The sequence below is a fragment of the Agelaius tricolor genome, unplaced genomic scaffold (assembly GCF_023055355.1).
Source record: "Agelaius tricolor isolate 1412-34295 unplaced genomic scaffold, bAgeTri1.0.p SCAF_5, whole genome shotgun sequence".
NCBI classification, from domain to species: domain Eukaryota; kingdom Metazoa; phylum Chordata; class Aves; order Passeriformes; family Icteridae; genus Agelaius; species Agelaius tricolor.
In genome coordinates this window covers 24546298-24572885 of record NW_027269265.1, presented here as the reverse complement: position 1 = coordinate 24572885, position 26588 = coordinate 24546298, and the positions used below count along the sequence as shown (strand labels likewise).

At 35.8% G+C, this 26588-nt stretch overlaps 1 protein-coding gene across 4 annotated transcripts in view; it reads left to right on the top strand.

The window, feature by feature from the left end:
* The window catches only part of MIPOL1 (mirror-image polydactyly 1), a 187692-nt gene that overhangs the window by 74696 nt on the left and 86408 nt on the right, over positions 1–26588 (top strand). For all 4 annotated transcript variants that reach the window (XM_071426861.1, XM_071426863.1, XM_071426862.1 and 1 more), the window contains one exon: positions 16422–16529. In XM_071426861.1, the coding sequence (XP_071282962.1) occupies positions 16422–16529 (108 nt within the window). The remainder of the gene's footprint in view (positions 1–16421; positions 16530–26588) is intronic.

Below are 26588 nucleotides of genomic sequence, written 5' to 3'. Positions count from 1 at the left end.
TGGGAGAGTAAAGAAAGAGGGGTTGATTAAATAGTTGTCAGTTTGATTGGGATTCACATCAGTGGCCTCAGGTAAAGCTCACAGATGTCTCTTCTTTGGGGGTAATGCTGAGTAAAAGGGATCCTGAAGGGAAATCACAAAAAGGAAAAGTTATATGAGCGGTGGTTTTGATAAGCAATATTAGTTTTAGTCTGATTGCATTTCACTGCAACAGTGCTTTAAAATGTCGCATTTCATTTCCTCTGTACCTAAATAAAAGTTTGACTAAATTCATGTTTTAGGAAGTCCATGTTATACTGAACATGGTTAAATCCATGTTTTCTTTGCTCCCTCTCAGAATAAACCAAGTGAATCTCCCCAAACGACAAATCAAGCCATGATTGCTGTATCTGGGACACGTGGAGTAAAACTATCATGAATGATGCTGAAGAGCATCAGGAATCTTTTGCATCTCAGAAAAGGGCAGGTTCTTCACTGCTTGGCAACTTAGTTTTTCAAAAAACAAATCTGGTTTGAAAAATATATAATAATTCTTTACTTTCCAAGATGATTAGGTGTGCTCTGACTCTCTACCTTGGGTATATTTGTGCTGGCTTTAGCATGAATATTTTCCAGGAGAAAATGCCATTAAATATTTGGCTACATTTAGGAGATCATGAAGTATTTTTTGCCTCTGAGGTAGGAACTTTAGTTCACTGGAGACCTAACTAGAGAAGAAACTGGCCAAACTTGATTTCTTGCATGGGTTCTCTGATTTGTGTAGAATGTCCACCCAAAAATAACGCCTATTTAATCTTTTGCCATAGTGCTCTGTTTAATTTGATCAGGGTATGTAATTCACAGTTTTCAAGGCATTAAGAAATCTGCTGAGCGGTGAGATGTTCAAACAGGATAGTAGGAGAAGGTTTAAGGACACTTCAAATCTGTGTTTGTAGTGTCCCTAAACTGTCTTGTGTCAGTTTGTCTCTCATGCTGAAGTAGCAGAGGTTGTGATTTCTCTGTAGGCAGGTATCTGTTAATAGAGCATGAAACTCTTTGGTTTCACTGGAGTTGGAATTTCATTAGTGAAAACAAGTATTTTGCAATTTATTCCTTAGTTTAGACTTCAGTCTTTGGTTGCATGAGGTCCTGTATTTTTTGAGTTAATACTTCTTGCAGCTTGAAGTGCAGGTCAGATGGTAGGTCATTAATGGAGGGAGAGGAGAATCTGAAGGAAATTACCCTGAGGAGCTGTTTTACTGAACTTTTGTATTTAGTCCATGAATGCTAAGTGTGAGTAAATATGTAAATGCTAATGAAGTGTTTCCTTGAAGAGAGGGATTATGGTTTTTCTTTTTGAGCTTTAGAAGCAAAATTTTAATTGATACTGCATTTCTTCTTTTTGCTGCCATAAGGTTTTGACTGAATGATGCCTGGAGACACATCATTGTTTGCATTGTTAAATCACCTGTTGTTCCTCTGCAAACAGTGTGTTGTGCAGAATTCAGAAAATACATTTGAGGGCATGATCAAGCTTGATATCTTTAATTGTAAACTTTAATGAATTTCCAGTTGAACATTCGTCCTCTCTTCAGTACCTAGAAACTCCTCACCCCTTTGAAAATGGCAGTAAATTTGCATGCAAGCGTGTTCTATTAATTGCTGTTTGACTCATCTATCATGGGCTAAGCTTTATATTCATACAGCTTAGACTTTCAAACCAATTTCTGGAATTAATTTAAATATTTAATGTCAAAACCCTAGGACAAAAGAAAGGAAAAATGTTTTGTATGCTTATTGATCACCTGTTTCAGTAGCAGTAACACACAGAGGAAACTTCCAATGTTATAAAAGCAGAATTCAAACAATTTTCCCTCTGAAGAGTATCATTGTGCATGCAATAACGTTTATAGGTACCAAAACTCTGCATGCAATAAGGTCTGTAGGTACCAGAACTCTGGTAGTGGTACCTTAAGTAGGTTTTCCATGATACTTAACACTTCACAGTTTCAAGTTAGGTACTGAATGTTGAATCTGGTTTTGCTTAGGTTACTTGTCAGATAAAATGTTGGATTTTCTTAAAAATTGGAAAGAAAGTCACCCAGAACTGTGTGCTTTGTATGAAAAGCTGGTTTCCTTAGTCAACCTTCTAAGGAAACTTCATGCAAAATTACTTTGTTATTTTGAATAGGCAGATGAGTTTGCATAAGAATTCTTTTGATAATCAACAAAGAAGATTTTGTGTTTCATTTTTATCATTAATCTGGAGTCTGAAATGGCTAATATGCCTGGCCTACATGTTCACTTGCTCCTTCTACCTTGACCCTTCTTCAGTGTTCATAAGTGGCAATTTTGTGTTTTATTATGTCTGTATTAGCAAGTAGTGTGAATTAGAAAGTGGTGGATCTGGAGTAAAAAGTAGTTCTCAGCATCTTACATCCACATTAACCCCTTTCCAGAGTGGGGAGGGGTTTGGTTTGGTTTGGTTTGGTTATGGGTGTTTTGTTTGTCTGGGTTTTTTGTCAGATTAGCTGTAGTCAAGACCTATGGACTGAATACCATTTGTGTCAGAATGCACTAGATGAATTCCTGGTTTGAGGCATCTTTGAGTTTGCTTAAATCAAAAAAGTAATCCAATTTGTTTTCTCCAATAGCACTCCATGGTGCAGAGAAAGTGCTAAGTAGCATGTAAATTGTGCATTACATGAAATTAAGGATAAAAATGAGATAATTTTAAGAAAGAGAATGAGATTTATTAAAATAAATAGGGAAGTAAAAGCTATCAATGTTCTTGGAGAAAGTATTCTAGTATGGTTGTATTCAGACTTTTTCCTTTGAAAATTATTAGACTACTTTATATGCACACTTTTCAGGTGCCAATTTTTGTCCTGTCATCAAGATGTAAATGAACGTGGTTCCTTCAAGGAGAAATAGGTTTCAAACTAGTAGCATAAATTGAAAATAAAGTAATACACAGAATGAAAAGTTTCGATTTAATTTGTGCAGTGGAGAAATCTTCAAAGAATAGCAAGCAAACTATATTGCTGATTGTGCCAGTTGTACAAAGTCAGTAATTGACTAAGAGTGTTGTGGGACATGGAGCTAAGAAGAATGAATAGAGCTACTTTTTGTTGACTTAATTTATTTTTATTTCCAGAGTCCCTGAGGTGAAATATTGACCTCTCTTCCAGCAGTGCAGTACCCTCCACAGTCATCCTTATGATTCAGCATGTGTGCTAAGCTGTAAAGAGAGGAGATGAGTAAGGCAGCTAAAGTCTAGCAGTAACAGAGGATATAAGGAAAAATTACTATGATGATGACAAGCTGATTATTCATTTTCAACAGAATTGTAGATGATTGGGACTGTAATTTGGGACTTAAAGATCTTTTTGTTAGTTCCATTTCTTCCTCTTTTTTTGTCCTTTATCAGGACACACAGGCAGTATGTACTAAAAGGTACACCTGTAATACCGTGATTACAATATCAGAATAAAAAGAAATTTGGGACTTAAAAATGTTTTTGTTAGTTCCATTTTTTCTAGATTTTTAACTATTTTTAAATAATCAGGTAACAATTACCAAAATGGCAGTTTTCTCTCTTGGCTTGGTCTGAATATCATGACCTTTTTTTTGATTGTGAAGCTGTTAGTTAATTTTTCCAAGTCCTTAGGCTTGATGAAATTATTCTACATATTCTGCCTTAAAGTGTATAGTGATCCTGACAAGAAAAAAAGGCACAAGAAAATCTATCAATATTCTCTTTATGAAAGAGAGATTTCACAGTAGCATTAACTTATCTTTGTCTGGTTCACCAAGTATGTCTACATTTGTTTGTTGTATGGCTTTACTATTTCGTGCTTCAGATTGTGAGTATCTAGGATTTAGCCTCTTTTCCATGTTCTGTTTATTCACTGTTAATTATTTTTCAAGCTGAGTTGCTTGAGAACAAGAAAAATTTAGCTTCCATTACCCTCTATTCAAATGAAGGACAGGCTTTCCTACTGCATGTAGTCTGCTTGTGATTGTAAGATGCTCTAGTAAGGGAACTTTTTAATGTGTTCTGATGTTAATGCTTTGTTGTCATTCTTTACAGTCATGTTTTTGATTTGCTGTTAAATATGAAGCACAAAACATAATTTTCGTTTATAGTTTACTTTTGTATTAAAAATGCTTCTTTAAATTACACAATACAAATACGTAGAAATACTTAAAGGCCCTTAAGAAGCTGTGACTATGTAAAAAGTATACTTGTAGCTATAACAAAAGAAAAATTATCGCAGATGAAGAAAATATTAAATCATGCAAGTATGACAACTTTTTGCAGTTCTGGAGTTGTTATCAGAAATACAGAATGCAAGTGTCTAACTACAAAGTATTTAATTGGTCTAAAATATTGATGCAGTAATGCTTATGAATGTGCATGTTATATTGTTAATAACAGAATTGATAACTATCTTTTGAGAGAGAGCAATTTTAACATTACCTATTATTTATTAATTACTACCTATAAATATGTACATATAAGTTTTTATATATATATAATGACATTTGTGCATCAGTAATTGGTCATCTTTCAGTTATGCTGTTGCTTATTTCTTAATTAACTGTAACATCTTTCTCTGCTATCTGCAGAAGTATTATCAAAGATTAGAGAAACCCCAAAATACAGTGTAAAGCTCTCTGTCAAAAGAATGGCTATGAACACTTTACTCCTCATTGTCTCTTGAGATGACTTTTCACCAATAGATAAAATCTCTTTCAAGTCTTGTAAGAATCATGGTGAGGATTTTCTTATTTCAGAGATGTTATTACAGATCCAAGCAATGTTAGGAAACAATAGTTTTCACTATTTTTTTCCTGAAAGTGATCTGCTGTCTTGTATTCAGTATGGGAGTGAACACCAGGCCTCTCTGTGAGTTTAATTCCTTCATCTTTAAGACAAAGTTTTTCTTTCTTAATCTAGAGGCATTCTTTCAGCCTCATTGCTTGGGCTTCTATTCACAATCAAAGTGTTAGGACTTCAACTGAATCTTAGTCTGAAAAACAAGTCTTGAAAGACTCACTGTGAAAAGGAGAGCATCCAGTGCCGGCCTTTAGGAAGAAACACCAAAATTATGGTTAATACTTTATGCTAAATCATTCCATCAGCTGGCCTTCTACTGTTTTGCCAGCCAGCAGCTGTGTCTCTCCTTACATGTTCTCCTTATGTCTTGTATGGTGTCTTCTATGGTATCTCTACTCTTCTCAGCAGTAGTCATGCATTTTACCCGTTTTGTTTGTTTTGGCAAGCAGACCTATCACTTTGCTTTTAGATGTTCTCATAACATTCTTCTGTCTTTGTGTTTTTCTTAATTTTTTTCTCCCCTCAGGGTGTCCTATCCCCTATACATGAAGAATGGAATTGCGGGATGAGAGCAGTGTTGGTAATTGCACAGGTCAAAGCCAGCTGATTTTAGGTTTAAGCATTTCTTGCTTTTCAGTAACATATCTGAAAGCTTTTAGGTGACTGTTATTCAAAGCTGCAGAATCAGCCCACTTGAGAAGGTGCATCTATTTGGGTATCTAGTTATATTGATATCTATAAAACACCTTGATGAAGCTAAAGCTAAATTTTGTTACAAAGATAGTATCTTCAGATTTAACTGCTATTTCATGTTTGCAAAGTCTTATTCATTTACCAAAATCATACAGGCATTTCTCTGTATTACCAAAGCTCAGAAATATATCATTTCTAAATGTGTGGTTTTGTTTCAGTTTTGCAGAGCTTTGGTTTACTTTCTTGAATCTTTCTTTGTGGGATGCCTTTGTATTCTATGTATGATTTATTTAAAGTTCATGCAAGGCTGATTAATTTCTTTATTTTTTAAAATTATTTTCATTCCACTTTTTAGTGCATATAAAAAACCTATAAAAGCTATCTAGAATACAATTTATGCATTTTCTGTTACCTAGCTCTATTTGCTATTACTTTGTATTAATGAGACAGAAAGTATTTTCACAATGACATTTGAAGATTTGTAATTAGTTTCTTCATTTTTCACCCTTATACTTAGTTAAAACACTGCCATTAATATTGCTTTCTCATAGTTACGTCCTTCAGTATTCAAGTTTCCTAAAAATCCCTGGAAAAAGAACAAATACTACAGATTGGGATGATTTATTTGAAAAGTGCCTGTTGTCTCTGACTTACCTACAGAAGTTTGTGTTTTCACCTACCTACTTGTTGTTTTATTTTGTAATAACCTCTAGTTTAAAGTAGCTATTATTACATGTCAAACAAGTTTTGTGTGGACATATTAGGCATCAGAAAATATTAAAGAATTGCTACTTAAGCAACTGATGGCTCAATTGAGAGTATGAAATTTACCAGAATAAACAGACAGTATCTACTGCAAGATACACCTGCAATAACAGAATAAATAGCAGAATAAAAAGATTTTAAAACTCTGCCATCTATACAGTGATCCATGATACTATTTTCTTGAAAAATGTGATGATATTTAAAGATGGACCAGAAGTATTCCTGTCCTTTTGTGCAGTAAATGCCAACTTAATGTTTCAGCAATAGCTTTGTTTGCATATGGATTTTACAAAAATCCATTGAAGATTATTTGAAAACCAGCTCATTAGAATGACAGATTGCTTACCAAATTTTGTTTTCTTGTCAACTAATATTGGTTACATTCAATTAAACAAGGTTGTATTTCTAAAAAACATAATCTCAGTCTGCAGCTGAGTGCCTTGCCTATATCGGCCAATCAGATTCATAATTTCTAGATCTAGTTGGAAAAGTTGGAAAATGTTTCTAAAATTTCTCCTTTTCATGCAGCTTTCACATTTTCACTAGCTCTGTTCTACTATATACATTGTTTGAGTGCCAGCACTGCAGATTATTAAGTGAGGGTGAGGGAAAGGCTTTAAACAAAAGCAATTGTCAGCTTTCTGTCATGGTGTGTTTGACAAGCTGTCTCTTGGCCACAGGCTCTTTGGTTGTAATGGTGCTGACTGTTCTGAGGAACCAGCACAACATGTGGCCACATGAAGCAATAGCTCCATGTCATTTGGTCAGCTCAATAAAGCAAAGGTTTGGGGTGTAGTAATCCCAGTTCTGACATGATCTTGCTAGTTGATTAAGATTCTTAAACTTTGTATGCTAATTTGTCATCCCACAAAACAAGAAAATGCTATGTACTAATTTGATTTGAGTGTTGGAAAAAGTGAGTAGTCGGTGTTTACGAAAAGTTACAACATAATTATTTATGAGTATAATTAAGGACAAATCGTGTAATAAAGAGCATATGTATGGTAAAAAGGTGAAGTAAAAATGTAGACAAAAAATGAAGTGGTGTAGTGAAGTGAACCTTATTCAGGCCAAGACAAGAACTGAGAATTAGAATGTACATTGGATGTACATTCTGCCATGCAAAAAAAAGGAACAAAGATGTTGCATTTGAAAGAGGGAAAAGCTAAGGAACTTGGAGAGGGAAGACTTATGCTTCCTCCTTTCAGCAAAAAAGGAGGAGAAGTAAATTTCTTTTTTAAAGTTATTTAAAAATATAGTTTATGTCTTTCTGAAATTTGTGTTCCATCCATTAGTAACACATAATCCTTGACCAAAACTGCCTGGCAAATGAGTATGTGGGATTTGCATTGATTTGGAAAATGCATGCTAAGACCATAAATAAAATAAGATCAGAATAATACTTTAATATTCGCATGCTTTGACTTGCTTCTTGGTGACCTTTCTTGCAGTACTCCTTAGTCCTTAACCATGGTAGAAATTATTTCAGGTAGTCAGCAGGGTATTTAGGTCTTGGTTTTCATGTAAGAGGTATATTAATGCATTTTCTGCTTAAATGGCAGATTTATTCCAAAACCTCTTGGGTGTTGTGTAATTTTATTCTTTAAATGTCTTTAAAGATGTTGAAGTTAATTACTCTGAATTATTTTCTATGCAGAAGTTTCTTCTCTGAAATCTCTTGTATCAGTATGCTGGGCTTACTAAATGTCCATTGAAAGCAAAACTGATCCTAGTCTAACTGTTACTATACTTGCAGACCTTTATTCAGTGATTTAGAATTTAGCTAGTTGAGATTCTTTAATTTTTTGACATTACTTTTAAAAGATAATCTTGGCTAGTGAGTGCTCTTTTGCTCTTGCGATAAAATTTAAATTAGTGTTTTCCCTTTCCTGAATTATTTGGGAGTATTGGTAGTTTCCTTTGCTTTTAAATATAACAGTGACATGTGAATTATAATGTCATTGTACTGTGACAGTGTCTAGTCTTTCTAAAACTCTGCAGTGGGGCGTGAGCAGGCGTCCTACTTGTGTACTACTCATCTGCTTACATGCTTAGTTTATACATTATTTATTAGACTTATAGGCATGAAATTAAAAAATTGAATTAGTAATGTGACTTTGATGTAAAGCAGAAGTTGCTTATTTATATATGACAGGCAATTAGGAAAAAAACACTCTTAGTTTAGTTGAATGCATTTTTGCTTGCTTTCAGACCCAGTACAACCTCATGAATAAATGTTTGACACCAGGTTACTAGGTTTGTGTTTTGATTAGAAACAACTCAGAGATGAGGTAAGTTTGTTAACTTATATGCAGTGGACACAGGAAAATGTGAAGGTGACCCAGTTATGTGGCTTCAGCAGCTCCTGCTTCTGTTTCCTCCTGCAGATCAGGTGTTTGTCAGCAGCCCCTGTTAGCACAGGCGTGGTCATCCAGTGCACAGCCAGCACAGGAACCGTGCTTGAATGACCTGTGAGTCACACACAGCTCAGGAACGTCACCTTTTCCTTTCTCTATTTCTTTCACATTTTTATGATGAGTTTCATTGATCAGGAAAGTCTTTGTGTGCTGAATTCACTGAAAAGTAGGTCAGGGTTGTTTTGATCTTTGAAATATCATCATTGCAGGGAAGTAAGACTATGTAGAGAATGCAGTTGGGTGGGTATCAGTGCTGCTCAGTGCTGTGGAATCACTGCACGTGTAAGAATGGTTCACATGAAGGGTGTCAGCAGTTAAATTTCATGGTCTAAATTTTCTGAATTTCTTACTGTACACTTACAGTTCCTTTAACCATTAAAACGAAAATAAATGAAAACTTGTTTTGCTGCATTTGAAGTGTTCAGAAATAGACAGGGAGAGGAATGGTAGGAGGAAACCTAGTCATGCTTAAAGCACATTATCTGCCTTAATGCTGCAGGTTGCAACTGGCTCATAGTGACAAAGAAAACAAAAATGTTTTATTTGTACTTTGATGCATTTCTTTTTGTAGCTTTTTGAAACAAGACACCATTGCATTGCTACCAAAAAAAACCAAAAAAAAATAAAGGCAGCATTTAGATCTAAGTGTTTCTCTTGCTAATAGAATATAACTTTTTAAAGATGCGTGTGTTTCTGAGGCCTAAACTCTACAAAAACACTTTTTTGTCTTGAAATTCCAGTAGTTCTAAGCTGCTGGGCATTGTATAAATAATCATTCAAACACATTTGTTGATGGTTTGCCAAAACTTTGAAGTGAAGTAATTTTTCTCAGAAGTTAGAAAACTTTAATACAAAATCATAATTTAAAGGAAAATTTTTCTAGTGATTATTATGTAGAAACTATTTTATTTCTTTATTTCTTTTAAAATTATTACTTTAGAAAAAAAGGATAAATTCTATTTATATAAGTGCTTCCAAACATCTGCAGTTCAAAGTACATAATTCACAGTGACACCAAAGGTTGGTTTGTGTTTTGACTGGATGACTTTGGTATTATTTTTGTCTGCAAAGGAAAGAGTGTATAGCATCCAAGTGGTGCAAGATGTTTGCCTCTCCAGAAATTGTGATGAATTTGGGACAAGGGGCAGACTGTTAAAAAAAATACTGAGGGGAGGGGGAAGAAGGGCAGTCAGAGTGAGAACGCTTTCGTTCCATTTGGCATATTTGAGCTGGGAGCCAGTCTGAAGTACAGATCATTATACACAAAGTAAGAAAAGGTGAAACAAAACAACTGACTAAGAGAAGAATCAGTTGAATTGGTTTTGTTTGCTTCACATGCTTATTTATTGCATGTAGGTTTCCACAGGTGAAGACTTCAAAATATAACAGGTGAAAAAGTAGCTTTGTTTCTTCATCTTTTTCATATTTTGTGTCTGGAATAATTATTTGTACTTCACTTGTTCACTGCAATGAATATGTGTTAACTAATTTCAAAACATAGATGCACTTTATCACTTCAGGAAGTATTGTGCTGTGTAGTAGTAGGATCTCAGTACCCCATAAACTTATCTTTCAGTGGTATTGATGCATTTTCCATCAATGTATGGTGTGTCACTTACTTTGCTCATTGAACATTTTATTTAAAATGCGTAAAGGAAAAAAATGCATGTGGGAAAATAGTTCTGCTGTTCAGATGGACTCTGACTTTCCCAGAATTTGGAGAACCTAAGCCATTTTCCCAAGTTATTCAGTAGGAGCTAGGTTATTTTTATTTCACACTACTTCAGTAATTGAGAATTGCAGTTGAGCAGGGTCTTCGTGCATAGAAGTCCACAGAATGTGGCAGAGTACTCAGTGTTTGAAGTGAAGGCACTGATATGCAATCAAGTCATTATGCACTGGCTGACCCAGAGTGAGTGACTTAGCACTCACTTTTGATTTTTGCATGACTTGAATAAAAATATGTTACCTTAAGTTTAATGACAGAATTAAGCTATTGGTGGGAGAGTGAGGTTATGTATTTTTAAACTAGGGAGGCCTCCTGCGACTGACTAGTGCCATCAAATTGGACCAAAGATCCACCTGCCTCACCAGCCTGACCTCACTCAGGTCAGCAGAGGAACAAGCACGTTACAGTGCCTCTGTCTGGGCACTGTGGCTTTTTTCAGCTCCTCAAGTGTACTCTTCTGTGTTTTATGCCAGTGATGATTTTCAAGTTTGTAAGCACTGCAAGTTTTGATAAGGATTTTAGATAAGCAAATGTATTCTAATGAAATATTATCTTTCCTCTGTACTAATTGAATAAGATAATCAAATAACATTCAGAACTGAGGAAAGAACTTAGTGTAGAATTTTGCCTCATATTGGTACATTTGTTTCATTAGACTTTGACCCCCGTACCTTTAATAACAGAGACAAATCAATTCCTTTCCTTTTTCCCTAGCATATAAATGGCATAATGTGTTGACTTTTTTCCCCTAGCATATTGCCATAAGTTCAGGAGAGGTTAGTTTGGATTCCTTTTAATGAAAGGCAATGAAAAATATTATATGCCATACAGTAATATTAAAATCAAATATAGATGTAATGGGATTAAATAGCCACCAGGACTGCATTTATAGTAAGGAAGTGTTATGGTTTTCTGTTATATTCAGTTTTGGCTGTTGCTTCCTGAGCCAGGTAGTGTCACAGTACCCTTTCCTGGGTCAAATCTGTGCTGAAATACAAAATGAGAAATTCATCTGACATTACCATCATAGTTCAATGAGATGAAAGCAAGGGACCCTGGTGTAGCAAAATTTGAACATTTTGAAAGCAGCCTGATTGACCTAAGATGTGCAGAGTTAAACAGGCTTCTGCATGAAGCCTCTGGGGATAGGTGTCTTCATACAAACTACACAAGGGACCACATGGGTGGGGACAGGAGGCCCCTCTGCTCGATGTTTTGCTTTGCTGTATTCCATCTTTGTCCTTACTAACGTTATTTCTCCAATGGCTTGCAGGTTTTTCTTTACTTTTGTGTAATGTCTGAACCTTTTACTTTGAGAATACCTCACTGAAGGATCATGTTAAATAACAATCAAAAAATAACTCATCAATCTGTGTAGATGTGGCAGGCACTGTAACACTATGTTAACATGTTACAGGTACAAGTTGAAGAAGAAAATGCTGAAAAGCTGACAGCATGTTAAAGATGATTTGTTTATACAAGTGCTAAAGTTATGTTTGATATGTTAATGCAACCTCATTTTCTAGTAAAGGCCAAACACTATTAAGTGGTTATTTGCATTGATTTTTCTATCTTCTGAAATACTTGATTCAAGGTAAACCATCTTTACTCCTTTTGTATAACTGGAGCTGAGGCTGTCTTTTAACAGTCGCTTTCTGGGTGGGCCTCATGGATTTTACTCAGTGATATTCTCCTGGTCCATTTCTTGACCTCTCTATCAGTGTCCCTTTTAGCAGATGCTCCTTTTTCAATTTGTCTGGATTTTCCCTTTGGTGTTCCAACACTCCCACCTGGGGAGTCGCTGAAAGGGGTCAGCACCCACTGCAGCTTGAACCAGTGCCTCTCACAAACATCCTCATTCTGCTGAATCATGTTACCTGATGCTCATTAAAAAAGACTCAACAGTAGCCTAATCATTTACATTTTAAGATGGGAGGGAAGGATGTGTTTACTTGCTTTCTATCCTTGCTTTCCTGGCTGAATCTCTTCTTATCCTTTTGGTATGTTACCTGCTTTGCTTTTCATTTTGTCTATTTGCTGCTTGTGATATATCCTATGGTGAGTACAGAGGTATTTGTTTCAAGAGACTGCATGCATTTAGAAGAGTTGCATGGTGGAAATACAGTTAAAGAGAAGATTGAGGTCCTGTTGCTGGGAATGGATGATGTTGTACTGACAACTGTCAGCTGGGCAGTGATGGTTGCTCAAGGAACACTTGGAGTAGGTTTAATGAGGTTCACTGTCTGTCAAGTACATTATCACCTGATTCAGGCTAGCTAAGGAGACTTTTTGGGAGAAATACTTTCAGAGAGGAGAACAGATATGTGGGTTTGAAAGAAGAGAGGAAATTTTTGTCAGGATTGATTTTGTGGGTGGGTTTTTTGTACCTTCAATTGTCTACATTGCCTCTTCAGCTACAGAACTGTGAATGCACACAGTAGACCACACAGTAAAGTTAATTCTTAGTGAATTGTTTGTGTGATACTTTTATAAAATTATGTTCCCATTTCTGAGGCTTTAATATCCTTTACTTGGCAAGGTCATCAGTGTTCTGGTCAAGACATTTTCTCATTGAGATGTGTCCACACTGCTCCTGTATTCCTTGATGTACTCAAAGTATCTGAGGTAGAGAAGCAGTTTTCTCAATTGACAGCCCATGTTTCATAACACATTGAACTCATGGGAATTTGCATTTAGGGGCACAATGAAACCTCAGATCTGATGTTTAGGTAACCTGTGTTGCACAAAATATATTCTCTGTTTGAAGTTTTCCCAAGTGTGAGTTTTTGCAAGTTTGAGATAACAGAATTTAGACATAGTATCTCAAATTAAACACTTCCTTTAGCTTTCAGCTTTCTTAAAAGGATGCATCCAACATTTGCTTTTTGTCAGTACCAAGTTGGATGAGGTCTTCTCTTCACTGTGCTCCAAAAAGTATTTTTATATATGTTTTTAGAAGGAAATTCAGTTTCTTACTTGCAGCTGTTGGCATTTTAGAGGCCTAGAGTGAACCAATAAAAACACATGTTCTTTTAAAGAACATCTATTTTTACTGGACCTTGCTAACAACTAGTGACACAGAATTCAAAAAATGTTGGCTCAAATGAATAGAAGGGCTGCATTGTTTTAAATTCTATTTTTAAAACTTTTCTTTACAGCAAGGTTATACTAAAATTTCACATGCTTCTGCTCTTATGAAAAGGAGTGCTTGCCTTTAGAATGCTGATTTAATATTTCCAAAGTAGCTCAAGTATCAAAGTTGTAAAGTATAAAATTTTATTGAGACATACATAGTGTTGCTGTTTAAGACTATTATTATAATGCATTCACAAAGAGGTTAATTGAAGGTTTTTCTTCCTAGACAGCCAAGAATAAAGCAGAATATCTTCTGTTAATGCATTGTTTCCAACATAGTAAAACGCTTAGGTGCAAAGGTCAAACTAGATCACCATTTCTTTCAATGATGTACCAAATGGAATTCAAGCAGTATACTAGTTGAAAATGCCCTGGGGTTTTTTTTCAGATATCAACACTCTCAGTAGAAATGAAATGAAGGAGAAATTACAAAATGTTCCCAAGTTTGATGTAAATGTAATCATATCAAGGTTGACTTGATGGGAAGGTTTATCCATTTAAGTTACCTGTGTTGCATCTTTACTGTATCTTTACTGTGTCTTTACTGTATCTTTACGTGTTCTGTGCTCTGCAAGATCCTTGAGTCCCCCCTGCTGCTCTTTATTTCAGTGCCCTGTCTTCACAGGAGTGGAGAGCAGAATTAAGATTGCACCCATGCTCTCAGTGGTACAATCTGCTCCGTACACCAAGATCTTTTCTCATGAATTCATGTTGTTAGGTTTTGCTTTTAGCATATTTTCACATGCCTTTTGGAATCAAGACAATAACATGATTATAAATTCAGGTTTTAAAGGTGATTTGAGATTTTAGTCTTTTAAATAATATTTACTCTACATAAACTTGCATTGTTGTCAAATTGTGGATTTCAAAACACTGTTTTGAAGAAGAATGTTGGCAAAGCAGAGGGGTGTCCTGGTGATCAAACATGATGTAATGTATAGTGCCTGCAGTGGTTGATTGATTTATTTTAATGGTGTTTAGATCACATATGCCAAGGGAAAAAATGTTGCTAGAGAAAAAAACCCCATAGTCTGTGTTTAGTTCTTCAATAGTTTTAGCAGCACCTTCATGTCTGCAAACACATAGTTTTCGTGCTGGACATGGAAAAAGAGTTACATCTGGGATTCTGTGATTTGTGATTTTGTGTGTGTGTGTGTGTGTGTGTGTGTGTGTGTATGTGTGATAACACAGACATTAAATATCTTGAGTATATGAAAATACTTACAATCAAATGTATCTTAATATTTTTTCTGTATTACCCTATCTGTGGAAAAATGTATTTTTTCTTGCAATAAAAGTGAAACTTAAGAACATTAAGTGCATTAAGAATGTTAAGAAAGTTTACAACAGACATTGAGAGAATTTACTAGGCCAGAAAAATTCACTGCCTTTAAAATAGGCAATCCTATTAGAAATAAGCTGAGATTTCTAACAGAAGTAATGAAATATAACAGATATGTTAATGGATTTTTTAATAGTACTTTTGGGCTCCTACAAATGTTTAAAATTTATTCAAATAGAGGATTGGATCATTCTGGTTTATATACTATACTGAATACCTGATGAGCAGTATATTTTTAGGCCTTATTTTGTGTTTAAGAATTGTATGTGTTGGCATGTCTTTAAATTTCTGTCTCAGGATCCTGTAGCATTCATTATTTTATTTAGACCTCATTTGTAATTTTTTCACTTCTGATGCTTTCTGTTTCACAGTTTGGTTTTTTTAGAGTTTACACGAGCCAGGCTTCATTGTCCAATATACTGAATTGCTCAGGAATAGGGTGCATATATATGATGGGAAGTTCAGTTCTATGTTGTCCACAGTCACCAAGACACCATGAGAGACTGACATTTCCAGGTCTTTTGAGACAGCAATGCTTACATGGGCATTATAGCACAATTCTTATTCTTTTTATTTGCTAGTGTTTTCAGAAAGTATGTATTAAAATATTTTTATCAATTAATTATCTTTCATCCCTACAGTCTACTAGCTGTGGGCTTGGGTGATCACATTCAAACTACTGGCTTGTAATACATTTTTGTAAAATGCTTCTCCTGGTACTCTGCTTTTCCCTAGTTCTAACAGTTATTCCCATATGTCTTCTTGGTACTTTGTCTGCTTTTTTTTTTTTTTTTTTTTAGAACAGGGGGGGTTTTGTAAGGTAAAGAACTGTCTGCAGACAACTAATTGCTCTTTCAAACCAAGGAACTAGGCAAGACCTTTTATAGTTAACATAAAAAAAGAGCAAAATATAATTTGGTTTTACTTGCTGATTTTTAATCATTAAAATAAATGCTCAGCAGACAGCACTAAGTCTACATGTGTAGGCACACAGTAGCAAGTGCTAATTTTCTCATTTTTTGTCATTAAGTTAAATATTTAAAGAAAACAATCTTGGAGAATTAGTGTAACGTCTTAGTATGAAAAATACAAATCTAAAAATTTCATCTATATTTTCTAATAAAAGGCTGGATCCTTGATTTGGGAGGAGGGTCTTTCATTTGCTTGCATTTCAAAAAGGATCAATTCTTTCCTTTACATCTACTTACTTAATACATAAATGCCAAAATCTAGCCATATATTGGCATAACTAGGAGCAGAAATTCAACCCAACATTCTGATAAATATCTTATCTGATACATAGCGTTTTTGGCATACTTTTGGACCAGGAAAAAACTGAATAATGATACACATTTTAAAAATGTAGCTTTAGTACTGTCTGGGATTGTAACTTGCTTTTGTCTGATGCTTTCACTACTGCAGAAATGGTGATGGGGTTATTTACGGTAAATCTTTTGGCTTGTTGAAAAAAAATATGCCCACACTCCTCTCCTTAATGGGATTCTTTCCTCGTTGCAGTGCAAACGGCTGGAGCAGGAGCTTCATCATCTGAAAGAGCAGAACCAGACTTCAGCAAACAACACGAGACATATGACTGCTGAAAACAATCAAGAACGTGCTCTGAAGGTAAATCTCCATTTCTTCTTGCAGGCAAATTAAGGTTGTAAGCCCCTGGTGCCAGCTTTCTGGGCTGCATATATCAGTTGTGTACATTTCGGCAGAAGTGAGCTATGGTGTTTGCCAACAACTGCTTCTTTAAACACAGATACAGCACCCTTCTGTTATGGTTTTATTTTATTTTGCGTTTGAAAGCAACAAGAAAAACATAACATATCCTCCAAATTATTGGGCTGGTAATTAACACTAAATTCTTGAGATCTGTCTTTGCAATATTACATTGTATAAGGTGAAGAAAACTGCAATTATTTGCTTCGTGGTACCTTTGCAAAACTAATATTTTAAAGCATGGCTGTTTGATCTGCTCCCAGCAGTGTGTGCTATATTAATAACATTGTTGACCGATACTACTAGTGACCACACAGTTGATACTACTATTTGCAAAAGGGTAGCTACTTGGAATTGGGAGGAGGAATAATAAGTCTTGTCAATAAGAATAAAAATGAGCAGAGAGGCGGGAGAGGGTCAGAGAAAGGACAGTGTAAAGTGACAGGTTATTGCTGCTTTGAGAAAGGGAAATTGTAATGTCAGTGGAATTGATAACTACATAGCCTGCAATCTCACTGCTAGCCAGGATGAGAGACTATGCCAGGTAAGATGTGCAAGCATTGTGCACACCTCTTCAGCCACTTTATTCTTAAAAATCTCTTTTATCGGTAGTGGAGATACAATACAAATACAGAAGCTATTCTGTTTATACTGTGTTGTCATTTTAAAACTGTTTCACTTAGACAGTAAGATCCAAAGGTATCTCACTTACAGATAGATTTTCCTCTGCCTCCTTTTTTCTAATTTTTTTAAATTTATTTGGGAAACATCATTATACATACAACAACATGACTGAAGCAAAGTATAAGAATAAGTTAAATCCTTGTGTAGTTTGACATTTCTCACTAAGAAAAACAATAAATATAATAATAATAAATTGAGAAAGGCTGTTTGCCTCACAAATGCTATATATTCCATGGGTTTATAATTGCCATCAAAATCTACAGTGAATATTACAAAATGAGGTGTGCAATCAGATGACTAGAAATGGAGATCATAAACATTCAGGGGCTGTTTCTGACTGCAATAACAGCATTGTTTTAAATCTGGTGTCACCAAAAGTGCCTGCCAAGCATGCTACTTATTGAACATGGTATTGTTTTTCATTAATTGCAAGCTGACTTGTTTTTACTGTGTCATTGAAAATATTGTGCAGAGAGCCTTTCTGCTAGAAAAAAGTTTTATTTAAGCTATCCTTTTTGCATTTAATATTGTCTGACATAACGCTTACAGAATAATTATATTTTCAGAGCAAGAAGTGATTTGATAGTTCAGAGTGTTACTAGGATTTCATTCTAAGCCTGATATTGCTCTCCCAGCACCTATTCTTTAAAGAATTTCATTTCTGACTGTCACAGGAATTTTTTTATTTTTCAAAGTTAAAGGTTAATTGATCATAGTCTCTTAGAGATGAGAGTCTGGGGAGGAAAAAAGACCGCTTTTCAATTTTTTTAAAGTTGAACTTTTTGAATATTGTAGCTCTGTAGAGTTAGTCTCAGTTCAAATTACTGTTGCCTACAGTGAGGGCAGGTCCTTTGGAATATTTTTTAAAGGCCAGGTTGTATTCTTGACCTCGAAAACTTTAAAATGCCGCAATGAAATATTGCCAATGGTAGTTAGCTTTGATGAGCACAATCCTGACCTCATGTAAATGAAAAGCTTATCACCAACTTTTAGTGTAGCCACAGCCTGGAAGACTGATGTCCAGTAAGGAGGGAAGTCAGGTCAGTGACTTGCTTAGGAGCGGGTTTGGTCAGGGTTCTGGGGCTGGCTGCAAATGGCTGGGGTGCTCCTGCTGCTGTCAGCAGCACAGCTCCCACAGAACAAAACAGCCAGCCAGAGCCCTGTGACAGGCCACACACTGCCCCTGTGAAACCCTCGTGTTCTTGGCTGTCACCTCCTGCCTCTTGAATCCACTCAGTAGCTTTTGCACGGCTGCACACAGAGTGCAGGTACAGACCCAAGCATCCCGTCCTGTCCCCTCTCCACTGCAGAGCATCTTCTGGACATTTGTCCATTTTTAGGGAAATGGGACACATCATTTGTTTCTGTGGTACAGGGTAAATATCAACTCAGCTTTTATTGTCATCATAATGCAAGGAATTACTTTTATTTTAACCACCTCCACATGCTTACTAGGGAACTGTGCTATGTATTTTTAACCTGTCCAGCAGAAGGAATCCAGGTATTTCTTCTGAGTCTGTCCAGGAAAGTTTGTATCAAGGAATTTTTTTAAAAAAACTGTCATTTTCCTTATTCTCTTATACTTAATTAACATTGAGGCAATCTGTTGATTCAGTTTGGCAAAAGATGTATCCTCTGGACGAGGAGTTTGATCTGCTTTGGATTTTCTTAAGGGAGTAACAGAAGTGTAAAGCTCAGTTGTGGTGCAGGGATATTTGCAATCTTAACTGGATAAAAATAAAGTAATCACGATCAGCTAGATTAGGGATGGTGCGAAAGTTTGTGATAAAAGATGAGATCATTACCTCTGTGGGACCCTGAAATACACTTAAGAACAAAACCCAATTGCTATTATTTCTTTTTTACTTTTTAAAATCATTTCACAGTAGTGAGTTGCTTGGAAGGAAAACAGTGTAAGAGCAATCCACAAGCAACCAATTTCAATCCACTGATATTAGGTCTATTAGGTAAAATAATCTGCAAGCTTTCAGATTTATTTTTCAGTATATCAGTTCACAGGGCTATGCCACCCTTCTTTGAGACAGTAGCCCTCCATTGTCAGGAGTGAGGCAAAGAGGCAGGGAGACATTATAACTGTGGGAGATGTGCGGTGGCAGGAATTTGGCTGGGTTTGAGATCTGGAAATAACAAGGATGATGAAATCACTCTTTTGCAGATTTTTGTTTTTTACACATTTAGATTCCATGTCACACCTGAGGATAATGTGACAAATAAAACATATGGCACAGGTGGCATGCAGTGCACATTGTAACATGCTATTTCATCTTGCTGTGCCATATAACATCTGCACATCTTGCTAAGATATCTCTTCTTAACTAACCTCTGAGTACATGTTAGTAATATGTGATTTAAAGTTTCCATATTTAAGGTATTTATTGCATAGAAAATTCCTTATAGTATTGTGGGCCATGCAGCCCCACAATACCAAACTGGCACCCCTACTTTTTGTAATATTCTTGTTGGTCATAGGGCATTGTATTAATTGACTGAAAAAGCCAATTTCAAATCTTCCCTCCAGACAATGCCCACAGCTGCACAGAGGTCATGCAGAGAAGCATGTGGGCCCCTATTTCCATAGTTAAAGTAAAATAATCCTCTTCTTTGTGAAACCATTTTTTAAAATCTCTTATTATATTTCACATTGAATTATAGCTAAATCTTTTTGGGATAATTGCTTCCTAAGGGTCTATACATTTGCGCTCTTAGTACATTTTCATAAAATAAGATCTGAGAGTGCTTTGCAGTTCTAATGTGTTAAGGTCTATATGTGAGATTATTCATTTTTGCTTGGCCTTCATAATTAACATTTGGTCTCTACTGATTCTGGTAGATGTATTCCCATAATACACAGACACAACTGATTCAATTAAACATAGGAAAGTGGAAGAATTGCTGCTTCTTCATTGTTTTTCAAATATTCATTCATTTTACTATTGTTAGCTTTGTAGTGTGTAGTTTTCAAATTCAGAGTTTTCACTAATACATTTTTTCTAAAGAAAAATAAAAATTTTGCCAGTGTACATGTCTTCTTTACTGAGTTGAAGGAGAATAGGAAATAAGTCTTGTGAAACCAGTAACTTAATGTGAAATTTCATGAAAAATGTTTAACTGGATTTGACTGAAATAGAGAGAAGAAACTTTATTTTTTTCCACAGCCCTTCTCTATTTTGTAATTTCTAATTAGATACTATACTCTTCTCAAACCAGCTATTAAGCTACTTTAAAGATCAGAAAGACATACTAGTTTTATCTTTAAGGCAAACTTTCGAAAAGAAGAGGACTATTTCATGGTGATATACAAATCAGGTGACCTTTACTGACTAAATGAGGTTGCTCCATTGAATTATGATGTCATTAGAACTTGTAAGGGTTATTAATCTCCTTCAGGCTGATTTAGATGTTACATCTTGTGTTATGATTGGGTTTTATTTTTGTAATATCTGCCTTTCTTTTTAGTCGTTATTTTTTGTAGAATTTAACCTACATGGTTTCATAGTTTTATTAAGAATATAAAAGAGTTAGAGCCCAGAAAGTGACCTGAAGGAGCCATCAGAAGTTTGTCTACAGTAGTGTTGTAAAGCAACTGTGCCTGATGTCATCTACTTGCTGCTGACACGTAAGAATCAGGTCAAGGGCAGGAAATCTCAATGCATAGCAGTTTGGTAGTTGTTCCAGTGATGATGACTGTGAAGAAGCCACTTTAGAATAGTTAATTTAAGTATTCCTTGATGCCTTTCATAATTTTTATTAAGTTCTTTTTGATTCCCAGAATTTCCCATATTCTTCAAGTAGAAACCATTTTTCCATACCTATTTGACAGCATCAACCACAGAAACAAGTTGAGCTGACTGGTCAACCTGTCATCCATGAAGGGCATCATCACAAGAGATTCTGATGTTATAAGAGCTTAAAAAAATTTTCAAAACCCTTAACATGAAGTATAAAAGTTTGCTATGACATGAAGTATAAAATTTTGCATATAACATGAAGTATAAAAGTATATATGTTTGCTACTGTTGAAAAGCACATGCCATTCGTGCTATTGAGGCATACAATATGGAAAAAAGTCCTTCCAGGTGATGTGGTCTTTATTTGCAAAAACTAATTCTAACTGGTTTTAGGTTGGTGCTTCAGAGCTGAAGTTTCATAAGTTTAGTAAGTTTAGAGCTGGTTTATATATAGAGCCTCTGATTTCAACAGAGACACATGCTTTTGAAATGTAATCCAGGGAAATTTGTCTGAATCAGTGATGGCAAACCAAGAGATTTCAATCTCTTGTATTCAAATTCCAGTTCAGCATACAATTTTTATATTTTAATAGTTATTAATTTCTTCCTTTCATAATAGTTTTACGTGGGGCAGAGGAGATGACATTAATTCACTGGACCACTGGAATGTGAGTTTGGGATGCGTCAAAGCTCAGCCACATGCAGAACACCCCTCTGCCACCCTCAGCTCTTGTGGCTGTTGTGCTGTAGTTACTGCAGTGCTGTGGGACTGATGGAGAAGAGCTGCTGGTTTGCCTGTATTTTGTAGCTAGCAGATGAATGGCTGTGTTGCCCACTGGTGAGATGGGTGTTACACCTTTTTTCAGCTCCTAGCTACAAAGTAACTAGACACTGCAAAGAGGTTAAAACTTGCTACTGATCCAGCTGTCACTATGGTGTTGTTGTTTGGTACAGGTTGCTTTTTATTTAGGGTGGTTGGTTTTCAGGTTTTTTTTCAATTAATCACCACAGCAATATTCATACATTGGGCAATCCACCCTTTTCTCAGACATTTTGTTATGAATTCCTCTGACCAATGTTCATTGTTGCCTCTGTATCTAACAAAATACCAACCTGTGAAAGCTCAGCTCAAGAGCTCACTCTGTGGAGTTAACCCAAAAGCAATCATGCTTTTCATCCTGATGTAATGTGCTGCTATCTAGAAAAAAAGACTGCTGTCACATTTGCAAATGATTTTGTAGGTGTGTTTGAAGACAGAATACCAGCTTCATATTGGAAATGGAAGGGGTGAAGTAGATTGCAGATATGTCTCTTAGTGGAGGAGATACACTGTGCCCTTGGATTTACTTATGGCCTGTATCTGTTTTTCTGAAACCAAAGGAACATTTCAGGACCAATGGGAGTAGTTAACAGGCTTCTAGGAGGTTATCTCCAGCAAATAATATGTTGTTACAGCTAATCCTGAAAGGTTCTTCATGCTATTCTTCCAATAACTTCCATGGGGATAAAATACTACAGGATTTGTCAAAGTAAGCAGCAATTTCTAACTTTGTGCAAGAGCTGTTTCAGTACTTCGGTTTCTTCTTCTAAGAATGATTCCTCTTACTCACCTTTCAGAAGAGTTGTTCAGGTTTTAGAAAGCCATAATGAATTCTTTTTTCTCATCAGTACCTACCCTAACACAGGATGTGCCCTCATTTAAATGCCTGGGCAGTGTGAGAGAAAATTTTGCTACCCTGTCAATAAAACTTGTTATAAAGCACATGAGATCACTATTAATTTTTAGAGTGGATGTTTGATGAAGTTTTCATTATTAAATTGCTTTTAATTGCATAGTGGAGGTGAAAATAAAAGACTAGTAGAACTTGGAGCATGCTGCTGACAACCTGGACATGAATAAGAATGCACAAACATTTTTCTTCCGTTGCTGCTTCCTAGACTCTTTATCAGACAGGGTAGACACAGTTGCAATCTTAATTGCACTGAACACAGCCTTTGCTTTTGCTGCACCCAGAAACACTTAATCACAAGGTCTTAAAGTATGTCACTGAGGTTAGACACAAGTCGGTTCAGCTCTTATCCATGCTAGAAGAATGATTAGTCACTTTATGACTTGTTGTTATTAAATAACACCATACACCTCAGAGGATATCAGTGTGAGCTGTTGCATTGTACCATAAATGAACGCTAAAATGAGGCCACAGAAACTCCTGCAGAAGTCATTCTGTCCATGTTTCACTTCCATAATAATCTTCTCTGTTCATTTATCTTTAAGTTACAGTGTCTCCAAAAGCTGTTGCTACAGACTCGGACAGTTAGCCCACCAAGTTAACTGAATTTCTGGAGAGGGAGAAAGTAACTCATATAATCCTGCAGTGACCAACATGCCCCCTCAAGCCCAGTGGAAAAAATGTGAGCGCCTGTTGACTGGTCTTTAAAGCAGTCATTAGAAGTTTCCTTGGACCCAGTTGTTCTTTGGAGCCAATTTCATAATTTGCGGCTGGAGATCCTCAAGGGATGCCTCAAAGGGTTTCTCCTTCATCTACTGTCCATTCCATTTTAGGAGTGTAGAAGTTTGCTTATGTGTATCCTTTATAGGCAGGAGGTAATTTATTTAGTGTATGTATTTGACCATGAATCAGAAATCTGATCTACTAGTATCACAGTCAGTGACCAGCTTTATTAATTGGATTTTTTTAGCCATCAAGACTAGCTAGTAGGCTTTATTTAGTTATGTAGGTTTTGACAGAAAGTTGCTCACAAATGCAGTAACATTGTTAGTCTCCTCCCATCTGGTAGCTAATTTTTTAACACTGATAGACGTTTTTATTCATTGACCAAAAATATCTGGTGTAGGAAGCTTAAAGTTAGAATAATTGCTTAAGTGTACCATAAGCAAATAGTACAATATTTTTCCCTGATGGAAAACATGAGAATAAAATTATGAGATGTTTGCCCTTCGCTGGAAGGGAAGTTGCCCAGAACACAGGCTTCCAGAGTTTGATAAATCTGGTTTATATGTCTACCTGGGAGTTGAAAAGAAATTATGTTTGGTAACATTGGTACTTGCATGATTTTCAGCTTTTGATGACATTAAGTGGTTGTGTGGATAGATGGCAGGGACATTTGTACAGCTCTTGGTTCACTAAAACATTGCTGCAGGCGAGAATTTTGAAAGCATTCAAGCCTTGGGTTGTTTTCAAATAGAAGGAAACAAATAGACATACCCAAGTTCATGTCTTCACTTCCTTGGTTGCACTGGCCATACCACCTTCCTGTGCCTTTGAGGCTGTCCTTTCACTGACTGCACATCTGGCATGTCAGCCCTGTGTGTACGGTGTTCTCTGCACATCTGAACATCTTTTAACCACAGCAGGTATGTTTACTGAACTTTGATTCAGTTCTAACCATTAAGGAATTCATTACTCATCCACACTTGGTGTTTGATGCCAGCTTTCATGTGTTCCACTAACAATTCCATGCAGATCTGTTGCTTTTTATTTGACAGCTTTCAAATCTCTCTTGGCACCAGATTGTTCCTGACAATCTCAAACATCAGCTGTTTGTATATACCACATACAGCCCTCTTTCTTGTTGGTGATGATGTGGTCATTCAAACCTTTTGGCTGAGTCTTCTATTTTTTGGCTTCCATTTGATAGGGAGAAGTTGTCCTCCCATAAGGTCAGTCAGTGGTACAGCTTCTGATTACCAGAAGTGTCATTTCTGATTAATGCAGCAGGTTCTTGGAATGCATATTGTGGTTTCAGGTGATCAAATCTGGAGTATCATTCTCGCAGTCATTTAGGCTGCTTTCACTTCATCATTTGTGGTATGCAAGAAATCATCCCTTTCGTGGTGGTAGGCTTCTATGACCATGTCAACAAGAACCTCTCATCCATGTTTTTTAATTAACCATTCTGTAGTTGTACATATTAATTTAGCATTTTAGAAATACTTAACGTTTTCACCCATCTGTTTTTCCTTATAGCAGAACAGATCCCATTTTGTATGATTGATACATTTGACTTCCTGGTAGCTTTTTCCTTACTGAGTTACACTGCCACATAGTCTTACAGTTTGAAGGGTGCCACATTTCAGTGTTCTGCAGGGTTTTGTCTAAACTCTGTTACAGGACCTCAAAACTTGAACAGTTTATGGGCCTGGGTCAGATCTTAGATATATGTATTCCAGAAATTTGTATTCTTAAATAGAGATCTTCTGAACTTGGAGAAGATGAAACAAACTATACAGGCATCCTATAGCCAATAATGAAGCTGTCTGCTACCTGGTCTTTTACTCCTTATCTCCATAGAGGTGACAGCCATGCCTTAAACCTGTGATAAAAGAATGGTGTGTTCTAAAATACACTGAAATTCATCAGTATCTTGCAAATTAGAATCACAGACTCTGATACATAAGCAAAACATACTGTAGAAACCACAGTCATGTTAGGAAAGCTGCTTATTCAAAACTGTGCAGATGTGGTCCTTAGAGTCATGGTTTAGTGGTGGACTCAGCAGTGCTGAGTTAATTGTTGCACTTGACCACAGATATCTCTTCCAACCTTTATGATTCTATGATGATTCTCTGATTATAGGGAAAGCAGAGTTCTGATAAAACCAGAAACTCTAACTGTAGTTATAATCTTTGTTACCATCTCAAATGGTATAATTTGTCACCCCAGTCCTGGGTTCATTTTTCCCTTCCTTCTGCCCAGTAGAATGTCAACAGTAATGCCACTATGAACCTTTCTAAGTTCTGAGGAGGTGTCATATTGCTGCACTTCAAACAGTTATTTAAAAAATTCTTTTACTTTCCTTCATTTCAGAATTACATGGATCAGGAATTAAGGCCATATGTTCATCTAATTCTAAAGCAGTCATGAAGCCTAATGTATCAGACTTACTATAAGAAAACTAGTATTCCTTCCTTTATTTGCCACTTTCAGATGCTATAAAACACATTTCCAAACTAAATTCAGAGGTTCTGAATCTGAATATACTTTTTACATAAAAAGGTAACTGCTTTCTGCGATGTTTAAAGGTAGCCTTAGCATCACTTTCTATTAACATTATGCCTAATCTGCATTGGCACAGCTTTCAAAATATCTATCAGCATTGTACTATAATAAAATTTTAAAATACCAAAAATATTTAGCCAAGTTAAGTATTTTTCATTATTGAAGGTATTAAAGGATATTAAATGTATTAAATTATGCTGGAGATGAGATATCAAATTTCATTAATGAAGAGGAGGAGTATCATGGTTATGTATTATATTTTATTTTGTAAATTTTATTGTTTCTCCATATGAGTTCTGTTCTCCATGCATGCAGAAAGAAGTGTGGTAAATCTTAACTTTCAGTATTTTTTTCAGTGTCATACCATACACTGTTGATTTTTTATGCTGCACAGGAAAATGATCCTGTTTTGTTTGAACAGCAGCTGTAAACAAAATCTTGAGCCTGGATGCATGATGACATGCGAGTTATTTGTCCTTCAATAAAACATATAAAAGGTAGTAACC